The following is a 19802-nucleotide window of genomic DNA, read 5'->3' as shown; positions in this document are numbered from 1 at the left end:
TATCGTTTTTATCGCGAGATGACAAATTCTTATCGTGGGGAAGTTTTTTGGCGGTTTATCGTGAACGGTAAAATATCACCCATTCCTAGTCCGCGACAGCTAGCGCTATTTCCTCATGAACATGGTTAAGTGACAATGGGGTCACGGTACGGCCGTTTTTTTGATGTGTTCACACCGACCCAAATGAGCCGCACTCGAGTTCCTTTGAGCCGACCTAAATAGTGTCTGTGTGAAAACATCGTTAGTAATAATTTGCTGGATTGTAAATCTTATGTAGTCCTGTTGTGATAGTAATGTGATGGTCGTCACGAAAGCATTTATTCTCTCTGGCAATAGATCAATAGTAGAGGGAGATGTACCTAGGGTCGATGATTGTTTTTTTTTTTGTTTTTTTGTTTCATTCGTCATATCATTTGAAAGTGACAGCGTGTGACAGTGACAAAGCCATCTGCTGGCCACAGAATAGGTTTGGAATGATGGGAGAAATTCAGAAACATGGTGCTAGGGGTTTGCAAAGATTGTACTCTAATACACTGCCTTTACTGTGGTCAAGGCTGGAGAAGAAGATAGACTACCGGGACAAGTTCTTGGAGAAAATGGATGCTCAAAGAATATTTAGCTTGCTCAGAATGGCAACGACTTCACCTCTGAAGCCACTTTGAAATGCTGGAAACTCCTCAATTGTTGCAATAACAATGACTTCCCAGACCGATTTGTGTTTGGGTTTCAGTCCACGAGGAGGTTCAGCCAGATAACTCAGTTGTGTCGGCCTACATGTGAAATGTAATTCTAGTCGGTTTTAGATTTGGGAAAGCTTTGATAACGGTTGTGTCACTGTCAGTACGTTTACATGCAGCAACAGAAAGAAAGTCGAATTGTTGCCTTAATCCGACCGATTTAGAATACAGCCTTTAGTCGGGCTGTAGTCGAACAGAACTGAAGCTCTTGAGATCGAGCTTTTAGTGTCAGATAATGCGTCCTAATCCGAGTAATTCCTGCATGTATACCAACCCACGCTTAGCCGAGCTACTGACTGACCCGGGACTCCCCCTTCTGGAAGTGACGAGCCACGGGATTAATAACAGTCACATCATCACGGCAACAGAAGAAAGAGGGAGACTCAGTGTGCATTTTACCTGCAACATGATGATGTACCGGAAGAACGCCAATGCGAACGTGCGTGTGCACCACCTAGCATTGCGGAGTCGGACGCACCTCACTCAATAATCGATTGTCTTATCGCGCATGTATACTTGGATTTCTCTGAACCTCTAGTTTAATCCTCAGCTAGATTGTTGCCAATAGCTGGATTTAGGTGTGCATGTAACCGCACTGAGTGGCACAGTGGACGGAAACGAAGGAAACCGCTTACGAAAGCTGTTTCCGTTTGTCTGTGAAATAGTATTTTCTTTCATAACTCTCTCAAGCTTCTAAAATGTCATAACTGTATTAAATTCATTTTCACATTGGAGACCCTGATTTTCAGTTTTGTCTTTTTGGGTTTTGTTTTCAACAATAACCGCTCTCCATTAACTTCTCCTTCCTCCTCTTTCACCTTCCCATCTTCCCTCCCTCCCATCCAACAGGAGAAACAGGCAGGCAAAGTAAAGAAAATACGTCCTGTTCCACAGGTATTTCCAGAACCACCTTTCGTTCATTAAACCCCCCCACTTTTCTTTTTCCAAAGGAAGTTTCACCTCTAAGCAGCATCTTCACAACACTGCTTTAGGATAACAAGAATAACTGTGTTTGGATAATTCTTTCCCAAGTTAAACTTCCAGGGTTTGGTTTTCTGTTGCCATCCCGCTACATTTAAATCTGTTTAACTTAGTATACTAATTGCATCCTTGTCTCTACTAAACAACTGTTTATTTTTCCACTAATTTCTGACAGTTCAGACAAAGTTTGAGAAATTTTAAAGATTTATTATCTTCATTGACTAAGGATAGTCAGTATTCCAGTGAATTTTAAAGCCGTTGGATATAAAACAAACTGTACATAGTTTCTTTTGTTTAAATGCTGCTGTGTGTAAGAATCATCTTCGGTGGTTGGGTGGTCATCTTCAGTTGTTAGATCAGGGGATTAGTAACCAGCTCTACACATGTTCAATGCCCTTGAGCAAGCAACGGTAGAAAATTAATTGTTTTTTTTTTCTCAAACGTTTTCTGAACTTTCTGGAGTTATGAACAAACACTGAAGTTATTGTGAACACAAATTCAATTTATCTTTTTCACTTAAACATTTAGCAAAACTTGGGAAAGAGTTCTAAGTTGTGTGCACGCAAAAGAAATGTCCTTGTGCACCTTGTAATGTTTTGATTTCCTTCTAATGTGCTAAAACCGTTCAAACTGCTCTGTTTGTTCTTTCACTAAAAATGATGAGATCCACATACATTATTTATGTGGGTCTCTGTCGTGGGAAAACTTATTAACACCTCAGTATAATATGTTTAAACCACAAGGTGACTATCTGGACTGAAACTGAGCGCATCTAAATTATCAAGAATAAGACTAGAGTCAGATTTCAGTAGATTTAATTAAGCAGTTTCATGCGAGTGGGTCAGAACATACATCATTTGTCTCAATGCAGGAAAAGACACAGTACAAAGGATACATAATGATTTTAAACACCACAAATGATGACTAGTCCTTACGATTCTGATAAACAAGTCATTTGTTGATTTTGTTTTTTCGTTTATTTTGTGGGGGGATTCTGGATTCTGGTATGTGTGTGTGTGAGCATGTTTGCGTGTGTGCGTTGATTTTGTCCATTCGGTTATTTGATTCTGGTGTGTGCGTATGTGTGTGCTTGCTTGTGAACAAAAGGAACAAACTGCAAGGCTGTGTGTGCGGAGAGCAATTGTTGCCCATACAAAGTAATTATGGCGTTTTGTGTTGAGGATTATTTGTTTCCGTTTGGAGGAGTGGAGGATGGAGAAATCATAGACACAGACACAGATACATCATGCTTAGAGGGAAATGTGAACAGTTTATATAGTAAATATGAAAATTTGAATTTTAAAACCTTTGATCGCAATGAGCACAAACTTTATGGTATTGACCAAAATCTTGATCCAGACAATAATTTCTATAATACTATGAGTAATAACTGTGAATACTATACAGATGAACAATTTATTAGTAATGTCAACATGGAAGGTGCCCTGTCACTAGTGCATTTCAACAGCAGAAGCCTATACAGAAACTTCACAGAAATTAAAAAATATCTTGGGAAGTTTAAGAAATTTAACATTATAGCAATTTCAGAGACTTGGCTTGATGACAACAAAGGCTACGATATGGATCTTGATGGCTATGAGATGTTTACAACAAATAGAGACAGTAAAAAAGGAGGAGGTGTTGCAATATATGTTGATACTGCTTTAAAATGTAAAATGGTCAAAAGCATGTCAAATAAAATAGAAAATCTTATAGAATACTTAACTATTGAAATTATTAACGAAAAAGCTAAAAATATAATGATCAGCTGCATATATAGAACTCCTGGTACTTGTTTAGATAGATTTAATAATAAAATAGCCGATATGTTTAGTAATATAAATAATAACAAAGTGAATATAGTTTGTGGGGATTTTAATATAGATATTCTAAATCCACATGGAAATAATAAAACAATAGACTTTATAAATCAAATGTATAGCAGTAGCCTCTTTCCTATAATACTAAAACCAACCAGAATCACAATAGACTCAGCAACTTTGATAGATAATATATTTACTAATGAAATTGATATTGAAATAACAGGGGGACTGCTGTTGAATGATATCAGTGACCATCTTCCCGTTTTTGCCATCTTACATAATTTCTTCAAGGCCAAAAAAGAACCCAAGCAAAACATCTATAACCTTTCAAGATTGAAAACACTGGAAACTATTGCAGCCCTTAATGTGGACCTTAGTGAGCAGGACTGGCAGGAGGTCTATGTTAACAAAGACCCCAACAAAGCATATGATGCTTTCCTAGCCACATTACTGGACCTTTATGACAAGAACTGTCCCTTAAGAAAACAAGCTGCAAAGCCCAAGAACAAAAATAACCCCTGGATAACAAGGGGGATTGAAAATGCATGCAAAAAGAAAAATCTATTATATAAAATCTTTTTAAAACATAGAACGAAAGAAACCGAAAATAGATACAAAACTTATAAAAATAAATTATTAAAAATTATAAGAATTCAGAAGAAAGAGCATTATTATAAATTACTGCAACAATATCGGAGTAATACACAGGGGACATGGAAGGTAATAAATAGTGTAATTAGGAAAGGTAAGGGCAAAGCAGACTATCCCAATTATTTTACGAAGGATAAAAAAACAACAGTAAATAATCCAAAGGAAATAGTCAATGAATTTAATACATACTTCTCAAATGTGGGTTATAACCTGGCAAATGAGATTGTGGAGCCGGCAAATAAGGAAGGCTTAGTAGATCTAGTTGAACGAAATTATTATACAATTTATATAAGTGAAGTTAAAGAAATAGACATACTTGATATTGTGCATAAATTCAAAGATAAAAGGTCTGCTGATTGGACAGATATAGATATGTCTTTAGTTAAAAATATTATAGTAAACATAGTAAAACCACTGACCTATATATGTAACCTATCATTTCAAACTGGAATCTTCCCTAATAAAATGAAAACCGCCAAAGTAATACCCATCTTCAAAAACGGAGATAGACACCTTTTTAATAATTACAGACCAATTTCGTTATTATCTCAATTCTCAAAAATAATAGAAAAATTGTTTGTCAATAGACTCGATAAATTCATAGAAAAACACAATCTGCTGAGCAATAATCAATATGGGTTCAGAGGTAACAGGTCCACCTCAATGGCTGTGATGAAACTAGTAGAGGAAATTTCAACTGCTATTGAGAAAGGGGAATATACAGTGGGGGTGTTTATTGACCTGAAGAAAGCATTTGACACCATAGATCATAAACTTTTATTAAATAAATTAGAGAGATATGGTGTCAGAGGGATTGCCAATTCATGGATAGAGAGTTATCTTGATGACAGATTTCAATATGTTGAGTTAAATAATGATAAATCAGAACTAGAAAGAGTCACCTTCGGTGTCCCACAAGGTTCAGTGCTAGGTCCTAAATTGTTCATATTATATATAAATGATATTTGTAAAGTGTCTAAAATAATAAATTATGTCTTGTTTGCTGATGATACAAACCTTTATTGTTCAGGGAAGAATTTGGAACAGCTGCTGAATGTGGTGGAAGGAGAACTGAAAAATGTGAAGGCATGGTTTGATATCAATAAGTTATCATTAAACCTAACTAAAACTAAGTTCATAATTTTTGGCACTAGAAAAAAAAATAATCATATAACAATTAAAATTAGTGGTATGGAAATAGAAAGAGTATATGAAAATAAGTTCCTGGGGGTAATAATTGATGATAAACTTAACTGGAAATCACACATAAATAGTGTAAAATCAAGAATGTCTAAAACCCTAGCAATAGTAAATAAAACAAATTATTTTTTCTGTCAAAGAGCACAGTTTTTAATGTATAACTCACTCATAGTTCCATACATGACTTATTGTGTGGAGATATGGGGTAACACCTACAAAACAAATACAAACCCTATTTTTCTATTACAGAAAAGAGCGTTAAGGATAATTAATAAAACCGACTATTATGAACCAACAAATAATATTTTTATTAAATATAATATCTTAAAATTCCATGATATAGTAGAGCAGAAAACTGTTTTATTTGCCTTTAAAGCCCAGCAGAAACTGCTTCCAAACTGCATTCAGGACCTGTTCCAGATAAAAGAAACCTGTTATGACCTGAGGGGGAAACTCATGTTTGAGATGACGACAGCAAGAACAAATATTAAAAAGAAATGTACATCAGTTAAGGCAAAAGAAATTTGGAATAGTTGTAATAACAACCTAAAAATGTGTCGCTCTATCGTCAAGTTTAAGAAATTGTTTAAAGAAAATATTGTAAATAAATATAAAACACTATAATTATAAAGTATACTATCAAAAACATTCTAGGATGTGAAATGTCAATTTTATATTTTGTCTTACTTATTTATTTATTTTTTTTCTTCTTTATGTATTGTTTGTTTTCACTGAGTAAAAGATAATGTCTCATATTTTTTGCTGATCAAAAGAAAAAAGGGTAGGCACTATAAGCTACGGCTTCAGCCTACACCTTTTCGGCAAAAGAAATGTTGATTTTTTTTTTTCTCTTCCTTTTCATCTTGTTCTGTACAAGCCGAAATAAAGATTAATTCATTCATTCATTCATTGTAACATCAGAACTAATCTTTTAGGAAGGAAATATCAGTTTGCACACTCTGTACGCAGGCCAAGGCTAATATTCATGACGGTAAATTTGGTTAATCAAATGGCCAAGGCTAGATTTCCATCACAGTCTCAGTGACTGACATCATTGAATTTGACTTTAAAGTGTCTAAATAGGCTTTTTGGTTGGAGTTCAGACAGCAGCCACCCGGTGTCCCGGTTCAGCTAGTGATCATGACCTGATCAAGGTTTGTTTACATTACACTGCTTCAGATGTTGTTGGCCATAGATTCAACATATTGGTACACAAATATAGAGTCAGATACATGTCTGTGAAATGAAGGGATGTAATAAAAACCCTGCTAAGAAAAGAAAACACAGGTCAAAACATCACTGCTCAGTGTGAAGGACGTTTTTCTCTCTCTACTGGCTACAAACGGACATTAGTTCATATTTATCAAGTGAAACTTGATAAATGGTTGGCTTTTCTTTCTCTCACCCAAAAAAGTAACTGAACAGGTACTTCTAGTTGCTAGGAATGAAAAGCAAATAGAAGACGACTGTTTTCTGATTTGGGGTTGTGCCTTCGTAAGCATCTTTTTCAGAAAAAAGAGGTCGAACCCTGTGATCTTTCTTATCTGCAACCACATTACCTGCTGAAAACCTTCTCCTGTCCTAACAAAGCTAAGAGCCTTTAACCATTTGCTTTGTTTTACTACTGCATATGTAGCTGAAAAAATTTTAATACAAAAATTAATTACAGTTATGATTAAGTGTGTAGGACTATCTCGGCAGATAATGAGGTCCTGCCAGCAGGATTTTAACGGTTTTTCTCTGTAGGACTTTATTCCTAAACATGAGAGCAGCGTTGTGAGAGGTGTGTTTCTCTGAATGATGCTGAGAGGACATCAGACCTGGGCTGTTTTAACTTCACTTACACATTTTGTCAGTAAATTACCCAATTCTGATGGACCTCAATAAAACAAACCAATGTGTTTGTGACTTTAATGGCTTATTAAAGTCTCCTTCGTCGTGGTGCACGTCTTTCAAACTAACATTTTCTGTTTTGTTTTAGAGTTTAGTTGAATGTTTTGTTACTGACATGAACTTTATTCACAACTTTGGGACTTTGGATGTTCACCGGTCTTTTTTCTCTCTCGATGCATGGATGCATGTTCCACCTGGCTGATGAACAAGTCTGATTGGTCTGTGCGCTCTCATGTTCCAGGTGCCATGGAACCCAGACGTGGACTTGTGTTGGCACACTCTGATCAGTGGAGCGTCAGATGAGTGTGAACCAGAATGGTGCGACTCTGAAGACCCTCTCTTCATTCTGTACACCAGCGGCTCAACTGGCAAACCAAAAGTAGGCGAAGAACAAGCACCGATTCTCATTCTCCAGAAGTATTTGGACCTTATTTGGGGATTACTATGTTTTTACCTTTTTATATACACCAACACATGGGATCGAAGTGCAGACTTCAAGTTTTAATGTACAAGGTTCCAGTAAGATTTAACATTTAGGTTTTACAGCCATTTTAACCAAATTACCTACATTTTCAAGTATGTGACAAGGCATCTGTAAATATAACTGTGAATTTGAAAACTTGTGAAATCTTTTTCGTTCAGGGAACTGGTTCTTAAGTCTGGAGCTCACGAACATCAGCACATCTGGAGATGGTTTGCCGGGCTTTCACTGCAGCCTCCTTCAGACGCTGCTTGTTTCTGAGCCTTTATGGTTTTGTCTTCAGGAACTGATCTGATATCAGGCAACTGCTTTAGCTACTCATTCATATTCTTCCCCCACCGTTCTCTTATCATTTTGATACCATTTTGGTTTGTCTTTCCTTTTAAGAGTAACCAGTGGTAAAACACCTGTATTCACTTTCGTGGAGACATCTCTTGATGATAGATTTTGACGGTGGTATTCCTGCCTTCTCCAGAGTATTTTTGACTTCTGTTGATGTGAAAGGGTTTTTTTTTTCACTGAAAGATATAACGCGTTCGTTTGTCTGGTGAATCAAGAAAGACTAGTGGAAAGAATTACAGGTTAACAACTTTTAATCATGTCAAGCACAAGGTTTTTTCCGGTCGGAGATACATTTGTCTCCGGCCGGGGTACACTTCTTCTCAGACCGCGTGGGTACGGAGAGAAATGCACCAAGTTTTCATGAGTCCAGTTGACTTTATAATCTAAAGGGGGTGTTCTTTGCAAGTGAATTTCATTGGTGGAGGGAAACTGTAAAAGACCCCCAAAAGGTGTCACTTCTATCTCCTTTGTTATTTCTCTCACCTGGGGTGCCACCCCAGGATGCAGATAAGACCCCAAATGCTAAACATCTGTTTCTCCCCCAATGTCTCCTCTCAACAATGGTATGTATATTGTACTCAACTTCGAGTCTACCCGTAACACCAGGAGGTGGCTCTGTGTCTTACTGCATACAAGGTTACTTTGAATATAAAGAGAAAGCCCACCAGTGTTGGAAAATGCTTTCAGCTTTTAACAATTTTCATGAAATCCTAACAATTTCCACTCAAAACATGATTAATTCATGTTTTCCAAATCAACCATGTAAAAATGTCCACTGGGATATAAAAATATATGTATTGTTTTTGTACCCCCCTTTTTATAAAATAGAACACCCTGCTTAGCTGTATAGACAAAACAGAGTCCCAATCCTGCAATATTAAACATGACCACCAGATGTGAAGATACAAGTAGAGCAACAGAAGAGAAAACCCACAAATATCAAGAACCATACATACAGATTAATATACAAATACATTCAACAACAATCATAAATTTAAAGCTGTGGAAGTCTGAATATTCATGTTGTAAACCATTGTACATCTCATAATGGATGAGCATTTCACAAATAAACCAAATAAATCAGTATAACCATGTGTAAAGTCCGTTATACATCCCAGTCAAAAATGGGGAAATCCAGGTGTCCAGGTTTACGACAACAAAAAAAATAATCCATTGTTCTTCTGGAGACGAAAGCACACCCACTTCATGATCCCTGTATGTCTCAAAAAACAGAACGGACAGGTTGTACAGTAATATCTGTCTATAATCTTAGTTGAGCCTTGCCCCTTTGTAACAACTTTAAACAACAGATGTTAGTTATTAGAAAAATGGCATGCAAGTAGTTTGTATTCCTCTGACGTATTAACATTGTCTACTATCATTGTCTACTATCCCCCCATTTTTTTTTTTTTTCTTCTTATTCTTTCAACCCTTTCAACAGGCATGGGGCACACTTTGGACAGATAATCATCTTTTCAAACTAATCCCCCCCAAACATAAAATAAAATAAAAAATCGTAAAATAATATTCAACCAGCTCTATGAAAAAGTATGTAAAACCGATGACCCATTGGAACAAAACAGTAGGAAATGAGTGTGTGCAGTATACCAACAATCGCCCTCGTGAGAACACCAGGCATCCGCAGAAAACCTCAGCCTTTCAGCACCCCCGGCCGTTCCCTCAGACATCACCAGAGCCGTAAGCAGATGGTCCTTTTGCCAGTGTCCAAGCATAGTTTCGACAGATGCAGTTGCATATTTTGAAGATCCTGTCGTTATCCATCAGTCTTTTCTTTGTCAGAGTCTTGTGCGAAAGCCCACCTCGTATTCAGATGAAGTTCATACACAGCTTTGCAGCGTAGGAGATGGATCCGACGTTGATTTCTGCGGTTCTGTACCAGGGGTAACTTTCCAGTCAAGGCCCCACAGAAACCAGTGCAGCTCTACTTAGCACACTGCACACACCACATTTCTCTGGGTCATCAATCCTCCACCCTCTTTTTTTTTTCTTTTTTTTTTTTTTTCTACTAAGATAAAAACAAAAACAAAACATATAACATCTGCATAAAATAAGAACAACCACAGCCATTACAATACAAATTGATACCACCAAACCTTTCCATTTACCAAAAAATTAAGAGAACAAATCTCCAAGAATATTCTGAATACACTGTAAACACACTGTAAGGAGGCTTCTCCTCCCTGACTTGAAGGAACTTTCTGGCTCCTTAAATTAGGGGGGGGGGCTCGCAGGGGGAGAGAGCGCAAATTAATAACAGATATACATTATACATGACAAGCAAAACAATAATAGACAACAAAATTCTGTTATTTGACATTTCTTTTCATTTAAGTGTGTCCTTATGTGTTCAAACTTTACTTATGATCTGAAGTATTCAAATCTCTGACTACTTTAGATACTTTTAACACAAGTAGAATGTTTTAAGACATGAAAGTCGCTTGTTACGGGTAGTTAAAGCAATCCAATAACTAAGGCAGAAAACTGCTAATCTCTGTATATGGGCCCAGGATTGCTTAGACTTCCAGAAACAAAACCTCCTGTCTGCTCATCGGTGTGGTTAACCACTGCAAACGTCATTCCAGATGAGGTCCCAAAATTATCTGAACTTCAGAATCATAAACAAAGTTACCCAGCCGTGCACGGACTTGACACACTATATTCATCAATACGTTAAGACATTAATATTATTATTCCCTATGGTATCACGTGTACACACATGTGTATTTATATTCTGATTCCACTATAGTCTACTTCTACTAAGAAACCTATAGTCGAACCCTACTCCCATTAGACAGACCAGCAAAGCGAGCTCCACATTGTCTCTGCCAGTGCCCCGGCTGTCTACAACGGAAACACAAGTTCTGACCATATCGTGTATTGTTTGTCTGTCTTCCCCGTCCCCGGAAAGGTACACCACGCATAAACGAATGTGGTCTCACCCCAGAGTGGTGGGGGTGTGTATAGAATTCTGACTGTTGAGGAGAAAACAAAGGGTCATAGTGGGGGGGGGCTTGAGATGTCGGGAGAAAGGAGGAGGGAGGGCCAGGGTGGGGGTCTCTAGTTTGTAACATCCGCTTCTCAGATCTTTCATCATTGATCTCATCCCTAGATTCCCCCAGTTGACTTTTCACCAATACATCAAGCCATAACTCCCGTACTCTCAGGAGATAAGCTGTGTCCCTCTCCTCTTGTGATATCGTGAACTTTAACTCGCTTAAGAAACATTGACAATCTGAATAAAATTTATCTGCCTTATTTACAGCCTTGACGGCCCGCCTTTTCTGTAAAAAGCCGGCTTTGTCTTGTTCTGAATAAGCTGCCTTTAGGCTTTCTGCAGCTTGTCGAATAATTGATGTAAATGTGTCTACCTCAACAGGCCCTCCTTCTGTGTCGGGGAACAGGCCACGCTTCTGCATTTCCTCAACCCATAATACAAATCTGCGTCGCGCATTGTTACGATCAGATTTGGGAACCTTTTCTAACCACCTGGTCAGAGTCTAATACAGAATCGATTCAAAAGAGCCGGATTCACACTTCGACCACACATCGATCATTTTAGTAGACAACATTCGTACACGCAAAATCATACACTAGGTATGTCCAGCTGCAAATGGATTAATTTCCCTGAATGGAGCCGTCTGATAAGAAGTTTCAACACGAAGTCACTCCGTGTGCTTAATCATTGAGGGTAACCCGACTCTCCACCAGCTTTATTTAACAGCTGGATACATCACCCTAGTAACATACCCTTTGTTAACTACACCAATCCCAAAAAAAATAAATCCCTGACAGTGTATCCGATCTGTTCAGGAGCAGGAATTCTGTTCTCATATAAAATGAGTTCATACACTGAACCATCAAATCAAATCGGATAAACAACCACCCACAAAAACAAACAATTATTTATTTATCTTACTAACTACTAACAGCTGACCGAATTAAACCCGGATTTTTAAGTGCTTCTCTGACTTCCCCAAATTTAAACAGAAGGATTTACACACATACAAACGCAGGCGCGCCAGCAGTGATAATACAGCGAGCGTCTCACACCACGTTAATACAGAAAAATACAGCGTTTACAGGAATTCCACCTGGGGACTCTGACCCGCATTATAACTAAAACAGAAAAATTACAGCATTTACTGGAACGTGACCAGAGGGACTCCAACCCACAATAATCTTAACTAACTAAAACAGAAAAATTACAGCATTTACTGGAACGTGACCAGAGGGACTCCAACCCACAATAATCTTAACTAACTAAAACAGAAAAATTACAGCATTTACTGGAACGTGACCAGAGGGACTCCAACCCACAATAATCTTAACTAACTAAAACAGAAAAATTACAGCATTTACTGGAACGTGACCAGAGGGCCTCCAACCCACAATAATCTTAACTAACTAAAACAGAAAAATTACAGCATTTACTGGAACGTGACCAGAGGGACTCCAACCCACAATAATCTTAACTAACTAAAACAGAAAAATTTAACGTTGTGCATGACATATCAAAAGACAAAACCTATTTTTAATCTTTATGAGCTTGGGAAGAATTCAATCAGACAACCAATATTAATTTGATAAATCCAATGTGCAGAAATTTCTACTCATCAGCGGTTTCTGCTTACCTTTTGACTAGTCAGGTTTTGGTTGTCTGCATGAAAACTTCCAGGGCTCCTCTCCACAATTCCACAGTCAGGAAACAACCAGATCACGTTTCAGGGTCACCATTGAAAGATATAAAGCGTTCGTTTGTCTGGTGAATCAAGAAAGACTAGTGGAAAGAATTACAGGTTAACAACTTTTAATCATGTCAAGCACAAGGTGTTTCCGGTCGGAGGTACATTTGTCTCCGGCCGGGGTACACTTCTTCTCAGACCGCGTGGGTACGGAGAGAAATGCACACCGTTTTCATGAGTCCAGTTGAATTTATACTGAAAAGGAGGGTGTTCTTTGCAAATGATTTTCATTGGTTGAGCCTAAGAGACGTGAAAGAACCCCCAAACTTTGTCACTTCCAGCTCTACATTTCCTTTACTGTCTGTCTCCCATCTGAGGTGTCAAACCAGACCGCAGATCAGACCCCCCAATGCTAAACATCTGTTTCTCCCCATTGCATGTGTATTGCAAATTCATTTAATTGGAAGAGCCAGCTTCAAGGAGAAATCGCCTTAAGGTGTCACCTTTCCCCCGTTTCCTCTCCAACAATATGTGTATTGTATTTAACTTCTAATCTAATCTAAACCTTTTGCTCTTAATCAGAATGAGATTACTTTGAAGAGAGAGCTTAGACAGTTTTGAGCTTCAATAATTTCATTAAATCCTAACAACTTCCACTCAAAACATGATTAATTCATGTTTTTCAAATCAACCATGTAAAAATGTCCACTGGGATATAAAAATATATGTGTTGTTTTTGTACCCTGCTTTTAACAATTTTCATGAAATCCTAACACACCAAGGGGAAGAATCTGCAATCACGTACACTTTAGTGGTCTAGTTTAGTGGCTTTTTGATGTTGTGAGCTAACCAGTGCTTATAAGTGCTTAAGAATGTGGACAACTCTTGATTGGCCACACCTGACTCTCTTTGTTAGCTCTACGGTTTTATGTTTTGTTCATTCCGGCCGCATTGAGACTTACGTGGACTTCAGACTGGTAGCTCCAGTCAAACAGCTTCCAAACGCCAACTAAGTATCTTAGTCAGGCTTTTTATCTGCTTCATATTTCCTGAAGAAATGTCAGAATTGACCATTAACTCCTTTTCAGTCAATTGTCCAAATACTTTTGGCTCCTTTTAAAATGAAGGTACTTTACTTTAAATTAACTAATAAGTAATTCCTGAAAAGCAGACAACACATGTTAGTGAAACCTCATAAATTAAAGCTGGAAGTCTGTCCTTTGATCACATCTTGACTTTTTAATTTCCAATCTGGTGTGGTGGTAGTGTGTGAAGGTAAAAGTATAACAATTCTGTTACTGCCCAAATGCTTCTGTGCCTATTTATTTTGGATATGTTTTTTAATCTCAATTTATTCCAGATCACTCCGTTTACAGATCTCCCAACAACTTTTGCTGCGTCACACTGCTCATGTTTTTCAGTTTTTACCAATCTCTGTCCCTGCAGGGAGTCCTTCACACGGTCAGCGGCTACATGCTCTACGCCGCCACCACCTTCAAGCTGGTGTTCGACTACCAGCCTGACGACGTCTACTGGTGCACAGCAGATATTGGCTGGATTACTGGACACTCCTACATTACTTATGGCCCTCTGGCCAATGGAGCCACCAGTGTCCTGGTGAGTGCCGGTGCAGGATTACTCTGCTCCTTGCTTTTCAAACTTCAGTTAGTCGACTAAATAAAAATGCTTCTCCATCATGTTGTTTTTATTCTTTTCATCCTTAATGGAACATGCAACAACATCAAGACAGAATATCAGCTTGCTGTAATTGGACATGTATTGAAATATAAGTCATCAAAATACAGGCTTTTTGCTTCCATGTTAATTAAAGAGAAGCAGACAGGTGCTGCTAATTAGGCACATTTGATTAATTGTTGTCTTGACGTGATTGTGTCACACAGTCGCTACAGATCTGTGGCTGCATATCCACAATGTGAGTCCATTTCAACACATCTCAGAGTTGCTACACTGGTTTAAAATGGTGACCGCCAAAGTCATTTGAGTACAATGACTTCATTGTCATATTCAAGTAGCTTGAGATGATTTGATATTATTAAAATGGCCGTTTATCCTGCTAGAAGTAACCATGAGGAGATGGGTACAATGTTGCAGTAATGTTATCCCCCATCTTTCATGGTCCAGTTGTGGTGTGCTAATGGAAAAGGAAGAACACAACACAATGCAGATTAACAGACTAACAGAGCTAAAGAACCTCCAGCAGAACCAGACTCAGGCAGGGCAGCCATGTGCCTCACTCAGAGATGGGATTTTCCATACTTTTACAATATAGGGAAGTAAGAGAAATGTGTTTCCTTTTTTTATGTGTAATTTGAAGGAAAGAATCTGTTCAAAAATAACTGGCTTTAGTAGTTGGTGCTTCAGTGAGACCATTCAGTTACTAAATGATGAGACAGTCTGGTTCTGATGTGCTCCAGTCCAACCACAAACCTCAGTCTTTTCAGAATTAAGTTACAGCAAATTATAAAAGTAGGTCATTAAGACATGTTTGTCTTGATGACAAACATGAAAGAGCACAACTGTTCTTTCTTCTTCTGTTGAACCATCATCAGTCTGTGGGTCTGGATTTGGAAAGCCCTCTGGGTTTTTGTTTTTTCATTCTCTGCCACTCTTGACTGTATTTACAACATTTAATTTGAGACTTCCAACCCATTACTCCAACGCACAAATATGTCCCGTGCACTTTTCCAGCTTTTGTTTATGGCATTCCATATAAATTCTACCTTCCTGCATGTTAGACCCTGCTGCTATGTGCTGGATTGTCTTGGGGCCGTGTGGTGTGTTCAAACCTGACCTCACTGGAAGTCTGTGTCTGAACTTGTGTCACTAGTTCATCAGTGATGTTTTTCAGTCCATCCTCTGGTAGAACTTCTTGTCGACCAGTTGGTGGCCCTGCTGTCCCAGGGCTTCTCCTTCACGATGGTTCTGGTTCCTTCTCCTCCTCGTGGTGTTTCTGCTCAGTTCACTTCATTTAGCAGTTCATCTCCTATCATCCAGATTCATTTCTGGATCTCTTGTTTGTTCTGTAAACTCCATCTTCGTGAAACGTATCAGCAGATAAATATTTCTGGTCCAGTAGGTTCAAATGAGTTGTGTTTGCATGATTTATTTTCAACTGAGAGAACTAGATGTAATTTAGAAATCCCAATCAGCAGAGAGCCACTGCCAGATATTTCCTGTAGGTCAGTCTGATACCTTTCCTACTACAGGAACGTTTTTCACCCGGTAAAGGTTCTTGAAAGCCACTCCTGCAGGTCTGTTCCTGGTAATGCAGACGGACGTCAACGATCAAGCCCCTGTAAAAACTACCCAGAACCTCTGCTAGTGGAAACGCACTTTCTGATGCTCCCTAGTCCCCAGCCTTTTTTCCTTTTGCGTAGTTTAGAGTCTCAATTTTGATTGTATGATTAAGCCCTTATTGTGTTGTAAGGGCCTTTTCTTTTTCTTGACATCGTTAGCTTCCATTCCTTTCTAGGTTTATGGTTGTATCTCTGTAAACCCTGAAATGACCAATTTACAATCTGCTAAACTGTTTCTGTTGCTTGTTTCTGTATCCTCCAGTTTGAGGGACTGCCCACTTACCCGGACGTGAGCCGTATGTGGGAGATTGTTGACAAGTATTCTGTTACAAAGTTCTACACGGCCCCGACCGCCATCAGACTGCTGATGAAGTTTGGCAGCGACCCGGTGCAGAAGTGAGTTCATATTCTTGAATGCTGATCTTAGCAAGTTGAAGTTACTTTCACTGAAGAATCACAGAGCGCAATTCAAGAGCCTTTGAAATGACAAGATGCTTTAATAAGTGTTAATAATCTGACCTGTTCACATCTGTAACAATGAAAAAAGCTCCATTAGATGTAAAGGTGTTATGGAATGTCTTAGATTTGTCTAACATTTTAATATTTTCTAGATCTGACGATCTCAAAATATTGATTTTAGTTGCAATCTCTTTCTTTGTTCCCATGTTTTCTGTATTTTCACAAAACCTTTGATATGGTTGACTTTGTTACTTTCTGCCGTCATCTTGTTGGTCCATGAAGGGAGACTTTCAGTTCATCTAAGTCTTTTTGTTTGCAGGTATAACCGCAAGTCCCTGAAGGTCTTGGGCACCGTGGGAGAACCCATCAACCCCGAGGCCTGGCAGTGGTACTACAACGTGGTGGGAGAGAAGAGATGTCCTATTGTGGACACGTTCTGGCAGACAGAAACCGTTAGTACTCGTTACAGAGACGCTTCACTGCCATCTGGGCTCGTACAAAAGGGCTGTTGTCACTTAATTTCCTGGCTAATGAGAAAAAAAAAAAATCTTACACTCTATTTTTTATTTAGACTGACTGAATGAAAGAAAATTAAAAATATAACAATCATACTCCACAGATATTGTGATTGTTTTCTTATTAACTCCTGTATCTTTCAGGGAGGACATGTGTTGACTCCTCTACCAGCAGCCACGCCCCTGAAACCTGGATCTGCTGTGAGTAAAACCATCAATAGGGATGTTTGCTTTATATAGTTCACAACAAATGTGTCCACATCAAGTATTAAAGCTTTATCGGACAAATCCAGTCTGTAAAATGATTCGTATGGAGATCATCCTAATCTTTATTTAACCAGGAAGTGAGATACAAAGATCTCATTTGTTCCGTGTTACACACCGATCACAACTGTGGACTCTTGACAAAGCTTAGAAACACTGCGGTTTCCTGCAGATTGAATGCACATGCATTCCTACTTTACATGTCATGTAATGAGATTATGGGATAAATATAACTGGCATAATTCTTGTATGTCAGCCAAAAGACATAAATCCTCAGTAAAGACAGCTTTATGAGATTTTAAGTCCATAAATGGAGATGAAGCAATCTAAAGAAGTGCGTTGTAAATAAGAATATGCATATGTTTGCAAATCTGGTTCATATCGTCTGCTCCGAGATCCTGCAGACACAGTGTGCAGTGATGTCTAAGGGTCTAAAGTTTGTGATAGCTCTTAATGGTCCGTGATGGAGTATATTACATGTCAGTGGTGGACCAGTGCATGTAGTCAAAGTTGCACTTGGCAAGTGTATATTTGTCATGTTTGCTGAAATTACCACGGTTTTCAGACTTTACATAAACGAGGTCATTCGAGAAGCATATGAAACGGTTGTACAAGGTCTATTTCTAAAACGTATTTACCTGCACTTGTTACAGTATTGATTTATTCTCAAGTATCTGTTCTCTGATGCCTCTGGTTCACGTAGTAATGTGACTTGTTCGTGCACTAAAGCTCAGATTTCCCAGGACCTTTCCTGGTCTGACTGGGGGATATGTGTGGTTTCTCTGTTCTGCTATGTAGTGGTGCTTCTGTGTTGTTCTTGTTTAAATCAGCAGGTTGTGCTATAATTGTTTCAGAGCCATAAGTGAAATGGGAGGAGCAGGTGATGACGGGCTGTTACGTGTTGTGTTCACTGACTTGTAATACAGTTGGAGTTTTGCGTGCTCTCAAATAGTCTTAGATGCCTACTTATTCCACTTTTCAGCGTTCTTACAATATGATTCAAAATGCACAACCTTGAGTGGAGTTTGTGGAATATGACACGAGAACTTGTACAACAAAATCAGCCTGAAATTCTATGTAGAGATGTTCACTTGTGTGTATAAAAGAGATGTGCAATTTAAGTTTGAAGGTGCAGTAAAAAAAAAAAAAAGTGCACTTCTATGTGAAATTTCCATAAAATCTTGTGCTGAATGTGAAGTCACAGAATACATTTTTCGTTTTTACAACCTCAACTCACCGATTACAACTTTTCAAATCTGCAGCTGCAAGTAGACAAATCTGCTCTCACACGTTTTTTTTTTTCTTCTGTCGTCAGACCTTCCCGTTCTTTGGAGTGGTGCCTGCTATCCTGAATGAGTCGGGCGAGGAGCTAACGGGGCCGAGTGAAGGATACCTGGTGAGGATCTGTGATTATCCTCCGGGGTTCGGATCGTTGTACATCTCGGCATGTATTGAACGTTGACTACTCTTTGCTTCTGTCGTCACGCAGGTGTTCAAACAGCCATGGCCCGGAGTGATGAGGACTGTGTACGGAAACCATCAGAGGTTTGAAACGACCTACTTCAAGAAGTTCCCCGGATACTATGTCACAGGAGATGGTGAGCGCCAAGAACAGAATAGCCCGCAAAGGAGGTTTTGCAGTTTTTAGCTCAGAGGGAGGTTAAGTACTCCTGTCTTGCTTGGACTCTTGGTTTCTTTTCCATCAATGCTTTCCTGACTCTCATAGTTGCATCTGGACGTTGGTTTATGTTATGATGTTGCCTCAAGTGTCGGAATTTAAGTATGTTGGGGTTTGCTCACGACTGGAGCGGCAGATTGGTGCTGTGTGGACTCTGTCTGCTTGTTGTGGTGAAAAGAGTGCAGAGCCAAAGGAGACTGTTTGGATTGTTACTTCTACTCTCATCTATGATCACAAACCATCTACGGTGACCGAAAGGATGAAGTAACAGAAAAGGCTGAAATGTGTTGGCTGGACTCTTAGAGAAACTTGGAGTAGAGTAGAATAATCCAGACATATAACACATACATATAATATATGAGGGAATGTCCTGGACTATTCTTCTGGTACGTCCAACCTAGAGGAGGACCCCAGTCAGACTTAGGACGTACTGGACAGATTATACCCCTAAAGCTGCTCTGGAAATCCTTGAGAATTTCTCCGGAGGACGTGAAGGAGGTCGTTGGAGAGTGGGAGGGCTTGGCCTCGCGGTTTAAGCTGATGACCCTGTGACCTGAAACCAGACAGGTGGAGGTGAATGGATTTATGGCTCAGAATCCCCTTCTCTTAAACATTTAGTGTTCAGTGCTGTGGTGTGTTGCCTCTTATTGCTTTATATGTTTTTTTTTGTTTTTTTTTAACATTCTTTTTATTATACATTTTCAAAATTATACATGTCCAGTGCAGTATATATACAAATAATTTGAAATATGTAGCAG

At 38.7% G+C, this 19802-nt stretch overlaps 1 protein-coding gene across 3 annotated transcripts in view; it reads left to right on the top strand.

The window, feature by feature from the left end:
* The window catches only part of LOC133456862 (acetyl-coenzyme A synthetase, cytoplasmic-like), a 36933-nt gene that overhangs the window by 10304 nt on the left and 6827 nt on the right, over positions 1 to 19802 (top strand). For 2 of the 3 annotated variants that reach the window (XR_009783823.1, XM_061735530.1), the window contains exons 8-15: positions 1587 to 1631; positions 7527 to 7664; positions 14258 to 14428; positions 16391 to 16524; positions 16907 to 17039; positions 17247 to 17303; positions 18682 to 18762; positions 18856 to 18964. Coding sequence is in view for 2 of the 3 variants with exons in the window: in XM_061735530.1 (XP_061591514.1) it covers positions 1587 to 1631; positions 7527 to 7664; positions 14258 to 14428; positions 16391 to 16524; positions 16907 to 17039; positions 17247 to 17303; positions 18682 to 18762; positions 18856 to 18964 (868 nt within the window). In the remaining variant the exon portion in view is untranslated. The remainder of the gene's footprint in view (positions 1 to 1586; positions 1632 to 7526; positions 7665 to 14257; positions 14429 to 16390; positions 16525 to 16906; positions 17040 to 17246; positions 17304 to 18681; positions 18763 to 18855; positions 18965 to 19802) is intronic. The other variant, XM_061735531.1, reaches the window with a different exon arrangement.

Source organism: Cololabis saira, chromosome 12 (assembly GCF_033807715.1).
Source record: "Cololabis saira isolate AMF1-May2022 chromosome 12, fColSai1.1, whole genome shotgun sequence".
Lineage (NCBI taxonomy): Eukaryota > Metazoa > Chordata > Actinopteri > Beloniformes > Belonidae > Cololabis > Cololabis saira.
This window is presented reverse-complemented; position numbering and strand designations above follow the sequence as displayed.